The sequence below is a fragment of the Solenopsis invicta genome, chromosome 4 (assembly GCF_016802725.1).
Source record: "Solenopsis invicta isolate M01_SB chromosome 4, UNIL_Sinv_3.0, whole genome shotgun sequence".
In the NCBI taxonomy this organism is placed as follows: Eukaryota; Metazoa; Arthropoda; class Insecta; order Hymenoptera; family Formicidae; genus Solenopsis; species Solenopsis invicta.
The window spans coordinates 17,293,638-17,314,185 of record NC_052667.1 but is presented as its reverse complement, the minus strand read 5'-3'; the positions used below and the strand labels follow the sequence as shown (position 1 = coordinate 17,314,185).

The 20,548-nt window shown below is 41.0% G+C and overlaps 1 protein-coding gene across 2 annotated transcripts in view; it reads right to left on the bottom strand.

The window, feature by feature from the left end:
* LOC105197011 overlaps positions 1 to 20,548 on the bottom strand; it is a 255,685-nt gene that overhangs the window by 127,320 nt on the left and 107,817 nt on the right. For both annotated transcript variants that reach the window (XM_039447795.1, XM_039447796.1), the window contains exon 11: positions 7,419 to 7,593. In XM_039447795.1, the coding sequence (XP_039303729.1) occupies positions 7,419 to 7,593 (175 nt within the window). The remainder of the gene's footprint in view (positions 1 to 7,418; positions 7,594 to 20,548) is intronic.

The window sequence follows — 20,548 nt, the reverse complement described above, 5'->3', positions numbered from 1 at the left end:
CTTAGGCGAGCTACCGTGGCCGCCAGGCGGGCATACACGCGCGCCAAGCGGCGGGGCATGGAGAATGAGCTGAACAATGCCGAGGCGGTCCTCAGGGAAGCCAGGAAGGCCCTGAGGACCGCCATCGCGAGGGCGAAGGCTGCGGCCTGGGAGGAACTCCTCTCCGAGCTGGATCGCGACCCATGGGGGAGACCTTACAAAATTGTGAGGAAAAAGCTCCGCCCGTGGGCGCCTCCAGTCTCGGAGACGTTGGACCCCCAGTTCCTCGGAACGGTGGTGAACACCCTATTCCCCACCAGGGGGAGGGACATACCGGAGAAGACCGGCCCTCCCCCGGGATGGACCAAGGAACTGGAGGTGTCCAGACACGAGATGATCGCGGCCTTCGCCCGAATAAATGGCAGAAAGGCGAAGGCGCCCGGGCCGGACGGAATATACGCCAAGGTCTGGGCCCGGGCGTCTTCGATAATAGGGGAGGCACTTCGTGGCCTCTACACGAAGTGCCTCCGGGAAGGTACTTTCCCCAGGAGGTGAAAGAGGGCCCTTAAAAAGGAGGGCAAGCCAACGGAGAGTCCCTCCGCTTATAGGCCCCTATGTATGTTGGATGATGCGGGTAAGATTTTCGAGCGAATCATCGCCAACCGCATCATCCAGCATACGAGGTGTGTTCAAAAAGTATCGCGAATTTTGTGTTTTTTCAAAAATTATTTATTTATTCATGAATATCTATTTTGTCCCCTTCAAAGTAATCCCCATGAGATATTATACACTTGTGCCAACGGTTTTTCCAATCTTCGAAGCACTTCAAAAAATCATTTTTTTTTATCTTGTTCAGCTCCTCCTTCGATGCCGTCTTTATCTCGTCAAGCGTAGCGTAACGTCGTCCTTTCATGGGCCTCTTCAGTTTAGGGAACAAGAAAAAGTCACAGGGGGCCAGATCTGGGGAATACGGTGGCTGCGGCATCATTAGTGTGTTGTTTTTGGCCAAAAAGTCGCGCACAAGCAACGATGTGTGAGCAGGGGCGTTATCGTGGTGCAAAAGCCAATTTTTGTTCTTCCACAAATCCGGGCGTTTCTGGCGGATTGCTTCGCGCAAACTGCGCATAACTTGCAGGTAATATTCCTTATTGACCGTTCTACCCTGTGGCAAGAACTCATGATGCACCACGCCCCTGCAATCGAAGAAAACTGTCAGCAAAACTTTCACATTCGACCGAACTTGGCGCGCTTTTTTCGGTCTTGGTTCGTGCGGCAGCTTCCATTGAGATGATTGAGCTTTGGTTTCCACGTCATAACCATAAACCCACGATTCGTCACCAGTTATGACCCTCTGGAGCAAACTTGGGTCGTCGCGGACAGAGTCCAACATCTCATTAGCAATGTTCATGCGATGCTGTTTTTGGTGGCAATTGAGCAATTTTGGTACGAATTTCGCGGCGACCCGTCTCATGCCCAAATCATTGATAAAAATCGAATGGCACGAGCCAATCGATATGTTTAGGTCCTCAGCAACTTCTCTAACGGTGATTCGACGATTGGCCAATACCATTTTCTCCACTTCATTAATTTTTTCGTCTGTTGTTGAAGTGCTCGGGCGTCCGGCACGCTCTTCGTCGTTCACATCTTCTCGGCCTTCTGAGAACATTTTGTACCACCGATAAACGTTGCTTCGGTCCAAGGTAGCTTCTCCGTATGCCACAGTCAACATTCGGAATGCATCCGCGCACTTAATTTCGTTTTTCACACAAAATTTGATACAGGTTCTTTGATCCATTTTTTTGAATAGGTAAAAATCGAAGACGATCCAAAACACGTGCAAGCAAAGCAGCTGTCAACAATTAAGTGAACATTCAAAATGGCCGAGCTTGTCGGCATAAGTGAGAGACATGAGTACCAACATAACGCCACAAAAAGATCGAAATTCGAATATACGTAACCCGCGAAAATTCAAAATTCGCGATACTTTTTGAACACACCTCGTATGTCCCGGTATGGTCCCGAATTGTCCCCCGGACAATATGGATTCCGAGAGGCGAGATCGACCGTCGATGCCATACGACAGGTCCGATCCCTCTCGGAGTCCATCGCGGGGGACGGGAAGGTGGCGTTAGCGGTATCCCTAGATATCGCCTACGCCTTCAATAGTAAACCGTGGGGCGAGGTAGTGGCGGCGCTTAGCGAACACTTTCGCTTGCCGCCCTATCTCGTTGCCATTGTAAGAGACTATTTCCGGGACAGGGTGCTGGAGTTCCGGGACAAAACCGGACTCCAGCAGCGGAGGGACATGTCGTGCGGCGTTCCGCAGGGGTCCGTGTTGGGCCCCCTGCTATGGAACGCCGCATACGACAAGGTGCTCCGAGTGGCCCTCCCCCCCGGCTGCCATGTAGTTGGCTATGCGGACGACACGTTCGTGGTAGCCGGGGGAGACTCCTGGGGAAAAGCTGCCGCCATGGGCAGCTGGGCTGTGGCCTGCGTCGTCGGCTCCATCAAGAGCCTGGGCCTGCGGGTAGCCCCGGAGAAGACCAAGGCCATCTTCTTCCACGATGGCTTCTCCGGGGTGCCGCCCGAGGCCTTCGTCCGGGTGGACGACACCCGAATCCGAGTGGGGGCAACTCTCAAATACCTGGGGTTGCAACTGGACGGTCGCTGGGCCTTTGTCGAACACTTCGACAAATTGGCCCAGCGATTGGGCAGAATGACGGACGCCCTCCTACGGTTGATGCCCAACCTCCGAGGTCCGGGAGTAGGTGCGAGGCGCGCATACGCCTACGCGGCCATGGCCGGGGCCCTGTATATGGAGCTCCGGTCTGGTTTCGCGAGGCGTTGACCAGCCGCCGCATAAGGAATGTGCTGCACGCCGTGCAGCGGCGGCTGGCGCGGAGAATTGTGCGCGCCTATCGCATCGCCCCTAGCGCGGCGACCTTAGTACTGGCGGGACTCCCCCCGGCGGAATTCACGGCCGACGCCCTGGCATGGTCATATGCCAGGGCGAAGGCCGTCCGCCTGCAGGGGGGAGTGATTACCCCCAGGGTCGCCGCGCTACTGCGAGAAAGGGCTCGCCGGCGGGCCATGAGGTCTTGGCGGGAGAGTCTCGCCAATGACCCGCCGGCGGCGGGATCTCGGATCTTGGAGGCCGTCCTACCCCACTTGGACGAATGGGTGGGCCGCCTGGGGCGGCCTGTCCTACCGGACGACACAGGTGCTCACCGGGCATGGCTTCGGTGAGTACCTGTGCAGGATAAGGAAGGAGCCGACGCCGCAGTGCCACCACTGCGAGGCCGACAGGGACTCCACGCAGCACACGCTGGAACACTGTCTAGCGTGGGAGGAGCTGCGCGGAGTCCTTAGAAGTGAAGTTGGAGACGACCTCTCCCTGCGGGCCATCATTAGCCAGATGGTCCGCAGGGAGAGCGCTTGGGTCGCGGTCTCCTCCTTCTGCGAGCAAGTTATGCGGCAGAAGGAGGAGGCCGAAACTATCAGAGAGAGGAGGCCGGGGGACGCATGCCCCCCGGCGACAACAACGACGATAGGGGCGGCGGGGACGGGGACCGTGACCCACCTTGGCTCCCCCCGGCCGCCCCGAAGAAGAAGAAGGCCCGCCCCCCACCCTTCGAGCCCAGTGGCCCGTCAGCCAAAAGGCGGCGGGGATGCGGGCGATCAGCTGCCGACGCCCCCTCCCTTCCCACAATTAGGGAGGAGGAGGAGAGCGACGGCGCAAACACTGTGAGGGGGCGACCCTCCTCCCCTGCGGCTGCCGGCCCCGCTTTCGGGACGCGCAGTCGGGCGTGGAGGGGGCCCCACGTTATAATGGGGAACCCGGCGAGGCAGACTCGACCTGACGGTCCGGGGGGGACGACTCTGCGATGTAACGCGGAGCCGTACCCTCCGTCTGCCTCGCCGGGGAGGGGGCGAGGGAAGTTTCTCCCTTTCCCTCCAGCGCAGTTAGGAGGACCGCGCCGCCGCCAGCGCGGCGCGCGAAGAGGCCCGTGGCTACGGCGGGGGCCGGATACCCCGGGCTTTACCCCCAAACGATCAGGGGAAGAGGCGGGGGGGGCTGGTGTCCCCCTCCCCTACTTAGGGCAGATCAGGCCCAGCCCTGCCGGGTGCGCCCACGTTAGGGTGCACCCGGCGTGACGAATCGGCCTATGGCCGACCGGGTCCGGGGGGCTCCGGAAGTATGCTGCACGCGTTCCCGGAGCCCCCCAGTCATGGACCAGGGTAGGACACCCGGAGAGGTTTTAGTGGGTATGTCCCCGCCGACACGTCGTCGGCGGGGAAGAGCCCCACATAACCATCAGGCCTCCCCCGGGGCCTGGAGTATGCGGTAACGCATTTTCTCTCCGTAAACAAAAAAAAAAAAAAGACCTAACACGCGATACAAAAGATATGTTAGATTATCTAGTTTTAATAAAGCAAAGAATAATACCAATTGCGAATATAATACGAAATCTAAGAGACGCAAGCACTCAATTATCAGAAGGATTATATTTTTTATTTAGAATCAGAGAAAATAAATGGTCCGAAATTGAAAAGATTACGACAATAAGAGCGTATTGTAACGACGAGAATATATTTACCGTATTAAGATTCCCTCTAATATTGCACACGCAATACGAAATATTAAATGTAATTCCGTTACCCGTGCCAAACCACGGAAACCTGTTTATTATAATTGAAATAAAAAATTCCCTAACAGCCGTAAATACAAAATTGCGTTTATATCTAATATTATCAAAAGACAGCTTGCGATCATGTAAAGAAATCATCAGAAAATACATATGCGAGCGAAATTTTTCAATACGTTGCGTGAACATTAACTCGATTTGCGAAACATATATCTATGTAAAAAGTAAGTCGCAATATAAAAATTGTAATATCAAATATGTTGAATCTAATATTACCTTTTGGATACCGTTACATGATACACACTCGTGGTTGTACTCATCACCAATAAAACAATCGATAATTATTAAATGTAAATACCACGGGCAAATAAAAATCACGATTGAAAATACAGGAAAAATCTCATTACAAAATAATTGTGAACTAACAACTCATGAAATAACGTTAAGAATACAAAATATATTAAGCGAGACAAAATTAGAATCATTTCTACCTGAATATAATATCTCATTACTAAAAGAAAAAATAAAAACAAACATCAATAAATAGAAATAGAAGAGGTCATTCAAGACCCTTCAAAATTGAGAAACTTAAAGACTAATTGAAAAAAATAAACAGTGAGCTTGACAATAGCTCGTATTTTCAATCAGAAACTTTTATTTACCCTGTGGCAACTAGCGGATCAGCTATATTGTTAATTATAATGATTGCCAGGAGTAATAATATATATTATTACGTTCACGTTACAGTCGTGAACCACGTACTCTTGCGGAACCACGTTCTCACTCGCGCACAAAATAACAAGATAAATTTTGTAAAAATGTACGTTTTTAATCTTCGTAAGTCTTACAAATCAAATCAAGACAACACAACAACAACACGAACTCTGTCACTCATTGACAGAAGATGTTTTCAACTTAATTCACGCCTATACCGGGCGTAACAATATTATGCAAAAAAAGAAGGAATCAACCCAAGAAATATGTAACAATAGAAGACGCCAACGATGAATTCCGGCTACCAAGACTAATTCTTAAAAAACATAGACGTAGTACACCTTTTATAAATCAAATTTCTTTTTCTCATTACAGAAAAACTCCATTCCTCCGTTTTTCTTTTTTCAACGGGGGAGGGGTGTTGTAGCCTCATTAGCTACTTTAATCGTCTTGCATATCCGCTTAGCACCAATTACATCACGAGCGCTCGTTGCATCGGAAATGCAAAATTGCGAAATTTGCCAATTGTCCGAGCAGCGTAAGCATTGCACAATTGACGCGAGTATGACCATATATGGTCATCGCGAGGGCCTAATACCCCACCATATCGGAAATACCGAAACTATAAGTTAGGCTGCCTAATGGGCAGCGGGAGATTCTTAATGTAAAGTACGAACGGCACGTATGCGCTCCGCAATAAGTCAGTCACCCGATATCCCACAAAACATCCAGCGGCCGAGTGCGCAATAACACGTGATCCGTTCATTGCGATTTGATTATATAAAAAAGGGAAATCATTTATATTAACGTTCGGGGAATAAAAGTGCTAATAAGAAAGTGAGAGTGTTATTTGCCAACCCGCGCGACCTCCTACAAGTGTCCTCCTCGTGAGTTTCAATTCTTCAGACGGACTGAATCCAGAATATTTTATCTTATTGCACCCGCCGTTACAACAGAAGGAAATTTTTTGCAAAAATTATTTTTTAAAATAGTATAAAAATATTGTTTGCTTATGTAGATTCCACTTGGATAATCCACGTGAAAAAAAAACGTGGATTCCACGTACCTGTTTCCATCGTGTTACTTCGACGTTGAATCGACTTGAATTTCGACATTCGGCTTTCGATGTTGATTCAACGTCGTATCAATTAGACATTTCTGACTAGGTTCCAGTTTTCACTCGTGAAATTGATTGCTCACAATAGATAACACTCTCCTTATAGAGTGTTGAAAAAAAAGGGTTACATATTTTGACAGCAGGTAGTATTGATCAAAACAAGAAGAAAAGTTCTTATTAACATGGGAAAAGTTCTTATTAACCTAAAACTAATATTTTCGAAGATACAAGCTATTTTGTTATTTAAGCTCTTTGTCATTTTCTTATTAGTTGTATCCTAATCCTAACCCGTCGTTGACATTCAAACACTGCAGGATCGCATTTTCAATACATGTCGGCAAATTTCTGACCAACCAGATGTATTTGAAAGAGTGCGTGATTCTTTAAAACGTAGGGGTAAAACATGCGTAAAAGTGAATGGCAATCACATAGAACATCTCCTCTAATGCTGAATCAGCATTAAAATTTTTTGTTTTTTGTAAAAAAAAAGAGTTTTTATTTTGTTATCATACATTCAATTTCTTTACTTCAATTTTTTTATGGAAGATAAATGATTTAATATTTCATATTTCATATTAAAATGAAAATTGTTTCTTTATCTCTTTTTGTTTATTTTTTATTTTTTGAGACACTTAAAAAAAAGATATCCCCATTGTACTCTACTCTCCCTACTCCTTTGTTCATTACATTCTAAAGATGACACGACTAATAAGAAAATGACAAAGAGCTCATATAACAAAATAACTCGTAACCCTTGAAGATATTAGTTTTAGGACCCATGTTAATAAGACCTTTTCTTCTTGTTTTGATCAATACTACCTGCTGTCAAAATATGTAACCCTTTTTTTCAACACTCTGTATTTCCATGGTATATTGTACCATGTCATCTTTCTAAATGTTTGACATGTAGTGTACAACGAAAACTTTGTATGTGACAATTAATATTAAGCAATCAGTATTACCATATGTATGTGATATCTGCTCATTTTTCCATCAAGTCCTTCGAGAGATATTTCCACGTTGGTAACATCGTATTCGGTCTGTTGCAGGAACTCCAATTTTCCTCTTAAAGATATTTGTTCGCCATTACCGAACCAATCTCTGGCTACTGCTTTACGTCGATAAACGCCACCAATTCTAAAAATATAATAAAATGTAATTGTACTGTTTATTAGAAAAATTATAGTCCAGTACTTAGATAAAAATCGAATAAAAGCTCGGAAAAAATGTATACCAGCTGTATTTTTGCACAGATCTTCATTTTTGTGTTTAGTTAAAAGGCAATCAAAATTTACCATTGTATAGTAACTGTCAAGAAAAATAATTAAACAAATAAGCCTAAAATTCCAGTTTTTGGCTAATTTTTAGTCAACAAATTTTATTAAAAAAAAAATAATAAAAGAATAGAAAATTAAACAATTTTACACAAAAAATGTTCTGTAAGTTTTTTTCGTACAAACAATACTTTGTACTTAAAAAAACTATACAAGGTGTTGGTGGCGCGATGAATGTATGGAGCACGCCGATAGACAACAAATAAAGCATAGTACGCGCGAACAAAGAAAATGTCAACTTTTGAATTGATCATAATAGAACATGATCAATACAGAAATGAACACAATATCATTGGAAAGCTAAAATCTTTAAGTTTTTGTACCATTTATTTCATTATTATAAGATAATTATTGAAAATTTCCCATAACGTTCAAAATATTACAATTTTTATCGTTTTTCATAAACTTAAAAACAAGTAAGTTCCAAATTGTTAAAAAAAACGTGCTTTCAAAATATTAGAAAACATATATTTCATATTTTTACTCAACAAAAAAAAAACCCTAAAAAATATTTTTTTTAATCAAGCTATTGACGTTTTTAATTACTTTAATTAAACGTAAAATTTGAAATCGTAACTTTGCAAAAAATTGCATTAGAAAAAGTTTTTAAAAAAAAGAATTGAAAGCTTTTAATGTCTACTTTTAGTTCCACATTGCAATATTCTGTAATTTTTTGAATTTTTATTTTTTATGTAAATATACAAGTTATCGCAAAAAACTTGTTACTGATGCTGATTATCATTGATATAATGTCTTAGAATTTATAAACAAACGATATATACTCGTAACGGTTATCTAAAGATGAGGAGTAGAGGAAAAGAAGAAGGTGCTTGTAAGAACGTTGTACGGTCAAGGGCAAATGTTTGCAATACTTTTTTTTTTAATATGTTTTGGAAATTACAAGAGCATATTCCCAAGTGTAAATTTCTGGTTTTAATGAACCTTTGTATACATACAAGTTACATAAATAAATGAATTTAGAAAATATCAGTTGCTGCCCAAAAACGATTTTAAAATTACCCCTCTAGTAAAGCGATTTTCAGGGTTTTTGTGATATTTCAAACATTGTTGAAGATATTAAAAAATGTTTTATACAAAAGTTTTAAATAAAATTATCTCCCATTTTAAATAAAATTCATTCCCCTTAATATTTTTTAAAAATATTTGTTGAAAAAATTTTTTTTTATTATTTCACATTCAATTCTTTTTGCTGCGCTTTTTCAATTTATTGAAATATACCTGGTACCAATCCAAATATTTAGAAGATTGATCACTAGAATTTGAAAATTCTGCTCAATTTTGTTTTGTATTATGTTGCCTGTGTATTTTGTGAAGAAGTTTCAATCATATTGTGTTCATGGTTTAAAAATCTATATGTCTTCCGCTATGTGCACCTCTTTTGAGACTTTACAATCTTATTGTAGACATTAGATAATATTTATTAAAAGCAAAAAGATTATTTTAAAAAGAAAACATACTTAAGGTTCAATTTGAAATATGCAAATAATAAGTTAAATGGATTAGAGCCCGATGATAACAGCTACGTTGATTTCATGTTCTATCCACGTGTATATGTGGATAGGACTTTATCGACTTGATATCCACATGAATTCTACGTGGACACTTCCACGTAAATTTTAATATATTTTATCCATAGAATTACTGATGAAATTTGACGGAGATTAAGATAAGTGACAGCAATATGGATTTCATGAGAATAAATTCACATCGACTTATCCTGTACAATTCATGTAGAATTATTGTTTCAATTTGAAGGAGATAAAAATAGGAGATAACAATATAGAATTCACGTAATTTCTTTATTTTGATTTTAAACTCCAAGATTTCTTTCTTGAATACAGTACTGTTGAAAAACATAAATATTATTGATAGACGAAATAGATTTATGAATGAAGAAACCTCGATCTACCATATATCTCAATGCAAACAATATTTTTTAAAAGTTTTTTAATTGTTTTTTTAATAAAAATTTTTTTATATTTAATTTGGTTATTGTATTATATTGACATATATTTTCTGGTTGCATTTTTATTTAAACAAATAACAAAAAAGTTATTCCAGATATTTTTCCGCATTTATAAAAATCATTTTAAAAAAATTATAATTATATATACAGGGTGTCCGTCCATAAATGTCCGAGCAAATATCTCGTAACTGGTTGAAGTTAGAAGAAAGTTTAATAAGGAAAATTTACATGGTTTTTAGTCGGCTATAAAATGCACGTAAAGAAATTTTTTTTACTCGTCACCTTTTTGAGTTATGAAGGTCAATGTAGGTTTTTTAAATGGGTACCTATAATTTTTTTTGCATATTTACATAGTAGAGGTAATTTTCAATCAAAATTATATTAGGAAAAAAATTGCTACGACGCATCGTTTACGAGATAATCGGCATGCAAAGTATTAAAGTAATAATTTGGATCGAGTATTGTTGAACAAATTTGGAATATCAAATAGGTTGAGAAAGTAAACATTGTTTTTTCATGAAATATTTATTAACAAATTAATTAAGAAATGGTTCGAAATTGTTACCATCATGATCGATACAGCATTCAACGCGTTTTATAATGTTTCTTATTGTTAACTGCAGCATTTCTGTTGTAATACTTTCAACAGCTCTAGTGATTTTATGTCGTAAATCTTCTTCATTTTCAGGAATAGTTACATAAACAATATCCTTAATATACCCCCAACTTCTGTTGTAATACCACATCTCGAGCATATCACACTTTTCCGTAATTGTAAACATTGTTCTCACGCGCTCGTATGAAGTCTGTTATATCGAACAGGATCGCTGACCTTCAACTTTTCAAAATACACGACTGTTTGATTTGTAAATAAAGTATTTGTATAGCACGTAATATGAATTACAGAGTAGTATGAGTAATGAGATTATTGGACCTTTTTTTTCCATGGTCATCTTAATGGTGACAAATACTTGGAATTCTTGCAAACAACTTTCTCAGATTATTTACGCGATCTTCCATTATCAGTTTTTCGAAATATTATTTTTCAACAAGATGGTGCTCCAGCACACAATACACGTGCTGTAATTAACTTTTTAAATAATAGATTTCCTAATTGTTGGATGGGTACTAATGGTCCTGTACGATGGCCACCGAGATTTCCGGACTTGACACCTTGCGATTTTTTCCTTTGGGGGTATATTAAGGATATTGTTTATGCAACTATTCCTGAAAATGAAGAAGATTTACGACATAAAATCACTAGAGCTGTTGAAAGTATTACAACAGAAATGCTGCAGTTAACAATAAGAAACATTATAAAACGCGTTGAATGCTGTATCGATCATGATGGTAACAATTTCGAACCATTTCTTAATTAATTTGTTAATAAATATTTCATGAAAAAACAATGTTTACTTTCTCAACCTATTTGATATTCCAAATTTATTCAACAATACTCGATCCAAATTATTACTTTAATACTTTGCATGCCGATTATCTCGTAAACGATGCGTCGTAGCAATTTTTTTCCTAATATAATTTTGATTGAAAATTACCTCTACTATGTAAATATGCAAAAAAAATTATAGGTACCCATTTAAAAAACCTACATTGACCTTCATAACTCAAAAAGGTGACGAGTAAAAAAAATTTCTTTACGTGCATTTTGTAGCCGACTAAAAACCATGTAAATTTTCCTTATTAAACTTTCTTCTAACTTCAACCAGTTACGAGATATTTGCTCGGACATTTATGGACGGACACCCTGTATATGTATATAAATAATGGTTTAATTATACATGGTTCATCTTTTAGATAATACATATTCACTTAAGGGGATGCTAAAGTCGTCCTTTTTTACCGACCGAACGTTAATTTTCAGGCATGCCGTTCTTCTAATTGCATTTACAGATTTAAAAATCTTTTTCCACAATTAAAGTATAGACAGTAATGTATAATGGACGCTATATAAGGATAATGAAAACGAAAAAAATTGACAAATTATTCTCAATTTTTTTTGTTTTCCTCCAGTTTGCAGCGATCCAGTTTGCAGCGATCTTGAAAGTCAAGCAGCGTTGAGCGTGGTCACAAATTGAATGGGTGACCGCTCAGGAATTTCCGAGAAAAAATTCCTAATCTTTTTGTAAAAAATATTTTTTGAAATATTACAAAAATATTGTTTTGGAATTATGTAGTGTAATAATACAATATTTATACGGATATTTCGAAGAAATTCATAGAAGAATTTGAAACATCGATTAGATTTTGACGTGGATTCTAGTAACGTATTTGAGTGGACCATTCACTTGATTGGTTATGTAGATTCCACCTGGATGATCCACGTGAAATGATTGTGGATTCCACATATTTGTTCTCATCGGGAAAGCGATAACAACTATTAGTGTCAAATAAATGTGTAAAAATAAAAACTATTTATATTCGTATTTTACGTAACACAGTTTATTTATTAAATAAACTGTATTATATAAAGTATACGCTTTGACCTTTTTACTAACGGTTTTCATCAGTGTGTTTACAATCGAACTAGTGTGTAACTTACAATGTGATCATATCGCATCTATTATTACAATTCAGATTGAAGTTAATAGTCCAGACCTCTTCTTAACGTAAAGCTCGCGTTCCACATTTTTGGACATAGTTCAAAAATTTTTTTCTCTTGGTGGAATTATTTATTCGTAATGTATCTTGTTGGGAAAGATCGACTTTCAATAAGATGATAGGATTGCTGTGTGTTATATAAAAAATTACAATTATAGTATAGAAAAATTAATAGTCAAAATATGATTAAAGTAATAATAATAATATTATTTTAATTTATTGTATAATTTATTATATAAAAATAAATTTTAGTCAATAATTTAAAAATGTAAGAATAAATAATTAGTTAATAGAAAGAGAATTTATAAGTTAATATGTAATCAATGTACTGAAAAAATAAAAATAAAACATTTAAAATAAATAATAAGATTGTGATTGAAGGAGAATAAAGGTTTTGGAATAAGAAGACATTGAGTGATAGAATGGGGAGGAAAAAAGAGCAGAGAGATAAATTCGGAAGAAAATTTGGATCAACTTCACACATGTCCAAATTTTCCTAGCACGTTTCAACTCGGCAATTTTTCGTCGGTTAGCACTTTCGGCACCATCTTTGCGCACACCTTCTGCATTTGCAGATTGTAACAATCTTATAAATGATAATTTTTGGTATGTCTAATAACTGACACTAAACGAACACTCAATCAACGGTCTTTGATGACGACGATTATTAGACATACCAAAAACTATCGTTCATGAGATCATTACGAACAATCTGCACATACGGAAGGTATGCGCGAAGATCGTGCCAAAAGTGCTAACCAACGACCAAAAATTGCGCCGAGTTGAAACGTGCCAGAAAAATTTGGACATGTGCAAAGCTGACCCCAACTTTTTAATCAATGTTACGGGATCCATGAAAGGCAAGCATTTCGAAACCATTAAGGGGATCAAAGCAGCTTGCACCGCGGCTTTAAAGGACGTTCTGGAGACATCCTACCATGACGCATTCGATGCCTGGAAAACTCGCTGGAGCTGATGTGTCAACTTAAGAGGAGCTTATTTTGAAGCATTTTGATGTGTAGTACCAAAAAAATTCAATATTCTTTGTAAAAAAATCACTGACATTACTTTCCGGACGCATCATGTATTTGCTGACTTAAACGGAGAATATGGTGTTGTTGGCGGAGAAGGAGAAGGAGATGAGGGCAATGATAGCAAGATTTGAAGGGCGGATCCCGATAGCACACGGACCGATAGCACACCACCACTCAAAGCGGCCGATGCCTAGAGTTTTTCCGTTGGTTGAGTTAAATAAATCAAGATGATTAGTTGGTGGGCTATCGCACAGTGCGCTATTGGATCTCGTCCAGGTTTGCAAAGTATACAGGGTGTCCCAGACCAATGTATAAAGATTACTACGAAGAGGTAGAAGGGATAGAAATTAATCAAAAAGTCTAATAACAACAAGCGATATTTGCAATAATTTTCGTGTAATAAAATATTAAAGTCAGCCAAATAAGAGCGCGCGGAGAGGAAAACGGTTGATCGTCTGAGCCGTAAGACCACCCGGCTCGATGCGGTGCGGTGCCAAGCTATCCTTTCCCTCGCCGCGCGCCACTTACCGTCGTCTACAATCGGGTCGCAGTGGGCTATCCTACGGCTCAGACGAACAACCGCTTGTCTCTCCGCGCTCTTATTCGGCTGAATTTAATATTTTATTACTCAAAAATTATTGCAAATATCGCAAAATGATATTAGACTTTTTTATTTATCTTGATTCCTTCTATCTCATCGTAATAATCTTTATACATTGGTCTGGGACACCCTGTATAAGGAAGAAAGGCTTAGTGAAAAAAAAATGAATTTCTGAAAAAAAAAGAGAAAGAGAAAAAGTAAGTTGGCGATAGAAAGGGAAGGTGATAGGGGAAATAAATAAATACGGGTTTTAAAGAAATGGTAGGCAGGAGGAGTAAATAAGGGATAGGGTGAGAAGGGAAATGACGGTGATGGGACAAGTTTGGGATAAGAAAGAGGAAATTTGGAAGGAATTACAAGAAAAAATTTGGCTTTTTGCTGCTTTGGGCGGTAATAGCGTATGAGGTGGAAATTTGGAGATGAAAGAAGAGAGGTGTTGGAGGGGATATAGAACAAATATTTGAAATGGGTATTGGGGTGGGTTGGAAGACACCGGAATATTTACTAAAAGAAGAACTACTAAAGGACAAATTAAGGATACGAGCGGATAGGAGGGCATGGGGTTTTGAGGAAAGATTAGCGAAAGTGAAAGAAATCGAACTGGTGAGTTGTTGAGAGGAGATAAAAGAGAGTAAGAGGGCACAGAGAAAAGGAAGGATATTAGATTGTGAAAAAGAAAGAAATGGTTGTTTTTCAGAATAAGGGGATAAAATTAGGAGAGATGAAAAAAGACAGAGGAGAGGGAGTATTTTTACAAAGGTGAGGAAAGGGATGAAGTTAAGCAAAGGGAAGAAAGATAGAAAAAATTAGAGGATTAAGATGTAATAAGTAGTATCAGAAGGTAAAAGGGAGGGAAATACCGAAATATCTCATTGCTCTTGCTAGCCAGTGCAAAATCTTCGCCGTTGCGAATTTTGAAACCCCGTGCCGACATCCGCCAACGCGTCAATCTTCAAATTCGCAATCGTATGCAAATGAAAAGTATTTACTTTAGCATGGCATCTGATATAACAGATTCTTATATCGCACTTTTTTGCTGCGCTTGCTGGACGATACCCGTCGTAGGCTTTCGGTGCAAATTTCAGTGCAAAGGTCTACGCGGTTTTTGTATCGAGCGCGTCGAGTCATCCTAAGACTTTCTACTGACAGTACGAGTAAAGGAAAAAAATCGTGGAGCTTGAACATAACAATATTTAGGAGATATTAAGTCTGATAATCAGAATCAGTACTAATTTAAACAAGTTTTTCGCAATAACTTGTATATTTACAATTTACATAATAAATATACGAAGGGGGACCCAAAAAAAAAACGGGAATTTCATCAAAACTTCTTTATTTCTTAATATTTTTGCACCAAATTTTGATCGCCTTTAAAGTATTCTCCATTGATCACAACGCACCTCTCCAAACGATCCTTCCATTGTTCAAAACAGTTTTTAAATTCACTTATTGGGATGTTCTTAAGGGCTTCCAGCGATTTTTGTTTAACCTCCTCCACAGAGGCAAAACGCTTTTCTCGCATGCCCTTTTGAGTCTGGGGAACAAAAAGAAATCACAGGGGACTAAATTCGGTGAGTAGGCGGGGGGGGGGGAGGTGGACAATCGGTGTCATGCAGTTTTTGGTCAAAAACTGCTTTACGGAGAGGGCGCTGTGGGCCGGCTCGTTGTCATGATGAAAGAACCAGTCGCCTGTGCGCCAAAGATCTGCCCCATTCTTCCGGATACTCTCCCTCAATCTTTTCAAAAGCTCCAAGTAAAATTTCTGGTTAACAGTTTGACCCGGGCGAACGAACTCCGCGTGCACAACACCTCTGCAATCGAAGAAACAAATAAGCATTGTCTTGATGTTTGACTTGACTTGGCGAGCTTTTTTGAGAAGAGGAGAGCCAGCTGTTTAGTTTCCGCGGCAGATTTCCCCAACAGGAAACAAAATTTCACAGCCGCGCGTTGCTCTCGACAATCTGCCATCAGGATGTTAAAAGACACTGTTTGCGTTTTCGCCAAAATGGAAAATGTTGTTTAACTAACAAAATTCTCACGACCAAATCGATGCACTCACAGCGACACTACTTCGCACACTGACTCAGGAGGAGTGACCTTAACAAACACCTGGTCAACAATAAGTTCTCCCACTCTTCTTCCCCACCGCAGCCTAATTCCTGTTTTTTTGGGTCCCCCCTCGTACATTCAAAAACTTAAAAATTCAAAAAATTATAAAATATTACGATATGGAACTTAAAACAACTAGACATTCGAAGGTTTTAATTGCTCTTTTACAAACCTTTCTGATACAATTTTTTGCAAAGTTACAACAATTTCAAAATTTACATTTTACTAATACAAATTTAAACGGTAAACAAGGACGAGTCAAGCAATATAAAAATCTAATAAATTTATAATGTATCTGCGAAAAAAATTTACTACATAAACATGTTTTGGACTTACTTGTACTTTATCAGTATGTTATAATTTAAAATACTATAATAAATCGCGTAATTAATTAAAAATTGCTCATAGGTCAAAGAGCCCTGCATAAAATAACAAATAAAAAATAAAGGAATCTTATAAAAATGGAAAGAATATCAATGTTAGCTTATACGAAGAATTATTTACCAATATCGCAGTACATAGGATTTCTATCGGTAAACCTTTACAAAAGGGGAGCAGCCTCTGACGACCTTGACGTTGACATATGTTATCAATGGGAAGGTACTGAGTGACATACAAAAGGTTCTGAGTAATGCTCACGTTTTATTAAAAAAATATTAGAGAAAGAAAAAATAGTTTTTCTTATTTATTTCACTAAATATTCATTTTACGAAAAAATGTGTCAAACAAAAAATGAAGCTAGTAATAAGCTCTATAAAAAAGATCATATACATTTTTTATCTAACTTCAACTTTAGTCGTTATAGTAAAAAAACTGTGTTAAAATAATTTTTTTTTATTTTTAGTAGTTTTGTGTGAAAAGTAGATGCTTGGGCAAGGGAGAGGCGGAGCCCCTCCCCCGCACCCCTTCCCCGTTTTTTTTCTAACCCAACCTAACTCTATTTTAATTGTAATTTGGCCAAGAATATCTAATTGACGTTGCAATATTAGATTTGAAATTATGGCCCACCCCCTCCCGCACCCACCCATCATTAGTGGACGAGAGACGAAGTGGGTTGGGTTGGAAAAAATACGGGAGGGGGTGCAGGGAGAGGGGCGGAGCCCCTCCCCCGCCTACGCGTTCTCTGTATATTGTAGAAAAACTGTTTTGCGTCGAAAATCCTTTCGACGCAAAACAGTTTTTCTACAATAACGACAAAAGTATTAAAATTAAGTAAAATATGTATATGACTTTTTCATAGAGCTTATTACTAGCTTCATTTTTCGTTTGACATATTTTTTTGTAAAATAAATATTTTCCGAAATAAGTAAGAAAAACTGTTTTTTCTTTCTGTAATGATATTTTTTTAATAAAAAGTGAGCGTTACTTAAAACCTTTTGTATGTCACTCAGTATTTTCCCATTAATAACATATATCAAGGTATATGTATTATAATACATTTCTCAAAATATTGTTATGCCCGTTCGGCCGAGCTTGAGAAGCTGGCCGAAGGAAAATTAATCGATCAGACAGAAAAAGCACAGCCGGCTTTTGTTTTGTTTCGGGACGCGGAGCCGTCAAGAGTTATTCTGAATAATTCCGCTACGCTTTTATTGTACAAAGTCATTTGATTAAAGATAGTGTTTCTTTTTATAAAAGATTATCTAATCATTTTGTGTTGCGCGTTTGGTCTTCCTTTCGCAAGTGTTTTGTGTGTTCATCTTGTTGAGTACAACAATATATTTTCAAAACAAATTTTAAAAGCTAATATTCTATAAAAATTGAATTTCCTATAATACTCTATAAAAACCCAATATTGTTAAACATGAAAATTTGTACAATAGATCAATCTTCTTTAATCATGAACAATAATATTACGCTTTCATTATTTTACGATACATTTCTTATAATATATTTTTATAACAACCTTCGGAAACTATAAAGTTCTATAAAAGCTGCAGTTTTTATAACATCCATATAATGTGTATTTTTCAATATCTTATAGTATCTTATAATATTTTATACAAACTTAATAAGGTAAACCCGGGGGTTGAGCTACCTACCGGGCGCGTCTCCGGGTGGCGGATAGGAGAACGGCCGGAGGAGCCCGAGTCCCCCAGGGATAAAATCCTGCGTGGAATTAGGGTACCTCCGGTTAGTGGCGGTTATAACTGGTTTTCCAGGTGTAAAACCCTGCGTAGGGTCAGGAAGGCCGCTACCGCGGACCAGCTCCCTAAGCCAAGTTGTAAGCTATCGTGGCGATGGCTGCATGGCATTGAGGAAGCAGTGTCTTGAACGATGCCTCTGGGGCACCAGGCGACACCCTAGAGTAACAGCCTTACCCACGCATGCGGGGCTCTGTGTGGGCGAATCTTTTGTTCCTTAGCTACTTGTGGGACTTATATGGACTTTAACCAACTTAAGAACGTAGTGACGGAGATGGAGGACTCGCAGTGCGGAGGCAACGGAGGGGGGTGCGGATGGGGCTCGTCCGGGCTCCGGAGGCGCCACCGCCACCGTCTTAGAAAAAAGCTCCGCGCCAGCTCTGATGCGGAGAAAAGGAGGGCCAAACGGGAACCAGAAAGGTCTCAGTGCGGGACCTCCTCGGGCACCGTGACCCCCCCGGTAGCAACGCCGAGAGAGAGGGAGGGGCACGCCAGCGGCAAACGCCGGAAGGGCTCCACGGACACTCCTCCTTCGGCGGAAGGACTCGCTAAGAAGCATAGAACTCAACATACTGGGACTTATGCCGAGGTGGCGGACCCTTTAACAAGGGTTATCATCGCCGAGGGTTATCCCGAGGAGGAAATCACTGCTGAGCGGCTGGCTCTTTTGAAGCTGGCCGTCAGCAGGGCAATTAGTGGGATCCGGGAAGAACCCATTCCATGCTTCCGTCGTACCTTTCTTAGGGGAGGGGCCGCGGTAGTCGTAAGCAGGGATGAGGCGTCCCTAATCTGGCTCGCTGAGCAGATGGGGAACATCTCTCCCTGGGAAAACGCCAAGCTCAAGATGATGAGCCCAAAAGTGCTTCAAAGGCAACACAGGGCCGTGGTCTGGATCCCCGGGGCTCCTGATGAACCGGCCGCGGTCCTGGAGCGGCTGGAGAGACAGAATCCTGGGCTCAGCACCGGGAACTGGAAGATTATGGCTGAGAACGTAGGGGCTACCAGGGATGGTAGGAACCTGGTTCTCAGGATTCCAGAGTCCAGCATCCTTAAGCTGAAGGCGTTGGACTTCAAGCCCTACCTCGGGCACGACCAAGTCACCTTCAAGGTGGGCGGGGCCCAAGGTGGGGATAGGGAGGGCGAGAAAGGGCCCCCTATGGACGAATCGTAAAGTTCGAATATCCCGGAGTAACCTTTACTCAGATTAACTTGCACCACAGCAAAGGGGCCTCGGCGATTCTGTTGAGGAAACAGGCTGTGGTGCACACAGCCATTTCACTGATACAAGAGCCTTGGCTCGTCCGGGGCCGTATCAGTGGCGTGGCAGCATGCGGGAGGTTATTAAAGTCTCCAACAGCCAGAAAGCTCAGAGCCTGCATAGCGGTGAAGGGCATTGACGCTCGACTCATCCCACATTTATGTTCCAGAGATGTGGTAGCGGTTGAGCTTGATGTCGCCGATTCCTTGGGAAGCAGGAGGAGGGTGGTGGTATGCTCCGCGTATTTCCTTCACGACGAGGGGGCCCCGCCGCCGCCGGAACCGGTGACCAAACTGGTAGAGTACTGCCAGAGTAAGTGGCTCCCCCTGATAGTGGGGTGCGATGCTAACTCGCACCACACGGTCTGGGGAAGCACGGATACCAACAATAAAGGTAGAAGGCTGTTGGAATTTCTAGCGTCGACGGACCTGGAGATTCTTAACAGAGGTAACGAGCCCACCTTTTGCACGCCGGTGAGAAGAGAGGTTCTCGATCTTACTGTCTGTTCTAGGTCTATATCAAGGGACGTGGTCGGATGGAGGGTCTCGCGCAAACCTTCATTGTCGGACCATAGGCAAATCACCTTCAAGCTGGCTTGAGCCAGAGGAGAGGTGGCGATGTTCAAGGATCCCAGGAGGACCGATTAGGACTCCTATTAGGTGGACTTGAAATGCTATCTCGAGGGCTTCCCAAGAAAGCACGGGACCGAGGAGGAATTGGAGCTCTGCGTGGATCATCTGTAGAGGGCTCTGGTGGAGAGCTACGAAAAGAACTGCCCGCAGAGGGCGGTTAAGAACTCCAGGGGCAACTCCTGGTGGAGTCCCAAGTTGCAGGAGCTCAGAAGTGCGGCTCGGAGGGCCTGGAATAGGGCCAGGAACACGGACCGCCAGTTGGACTGGGAACTTCATAGAAAGGCCCAAAAAGACTACAGAGAGTCTGTGGTAAAGGCTAAGAAAAGAAGCTGGAAAGAGTTCTGCAAGTCGGTAGAGGGCGTGCCCGAAACCGC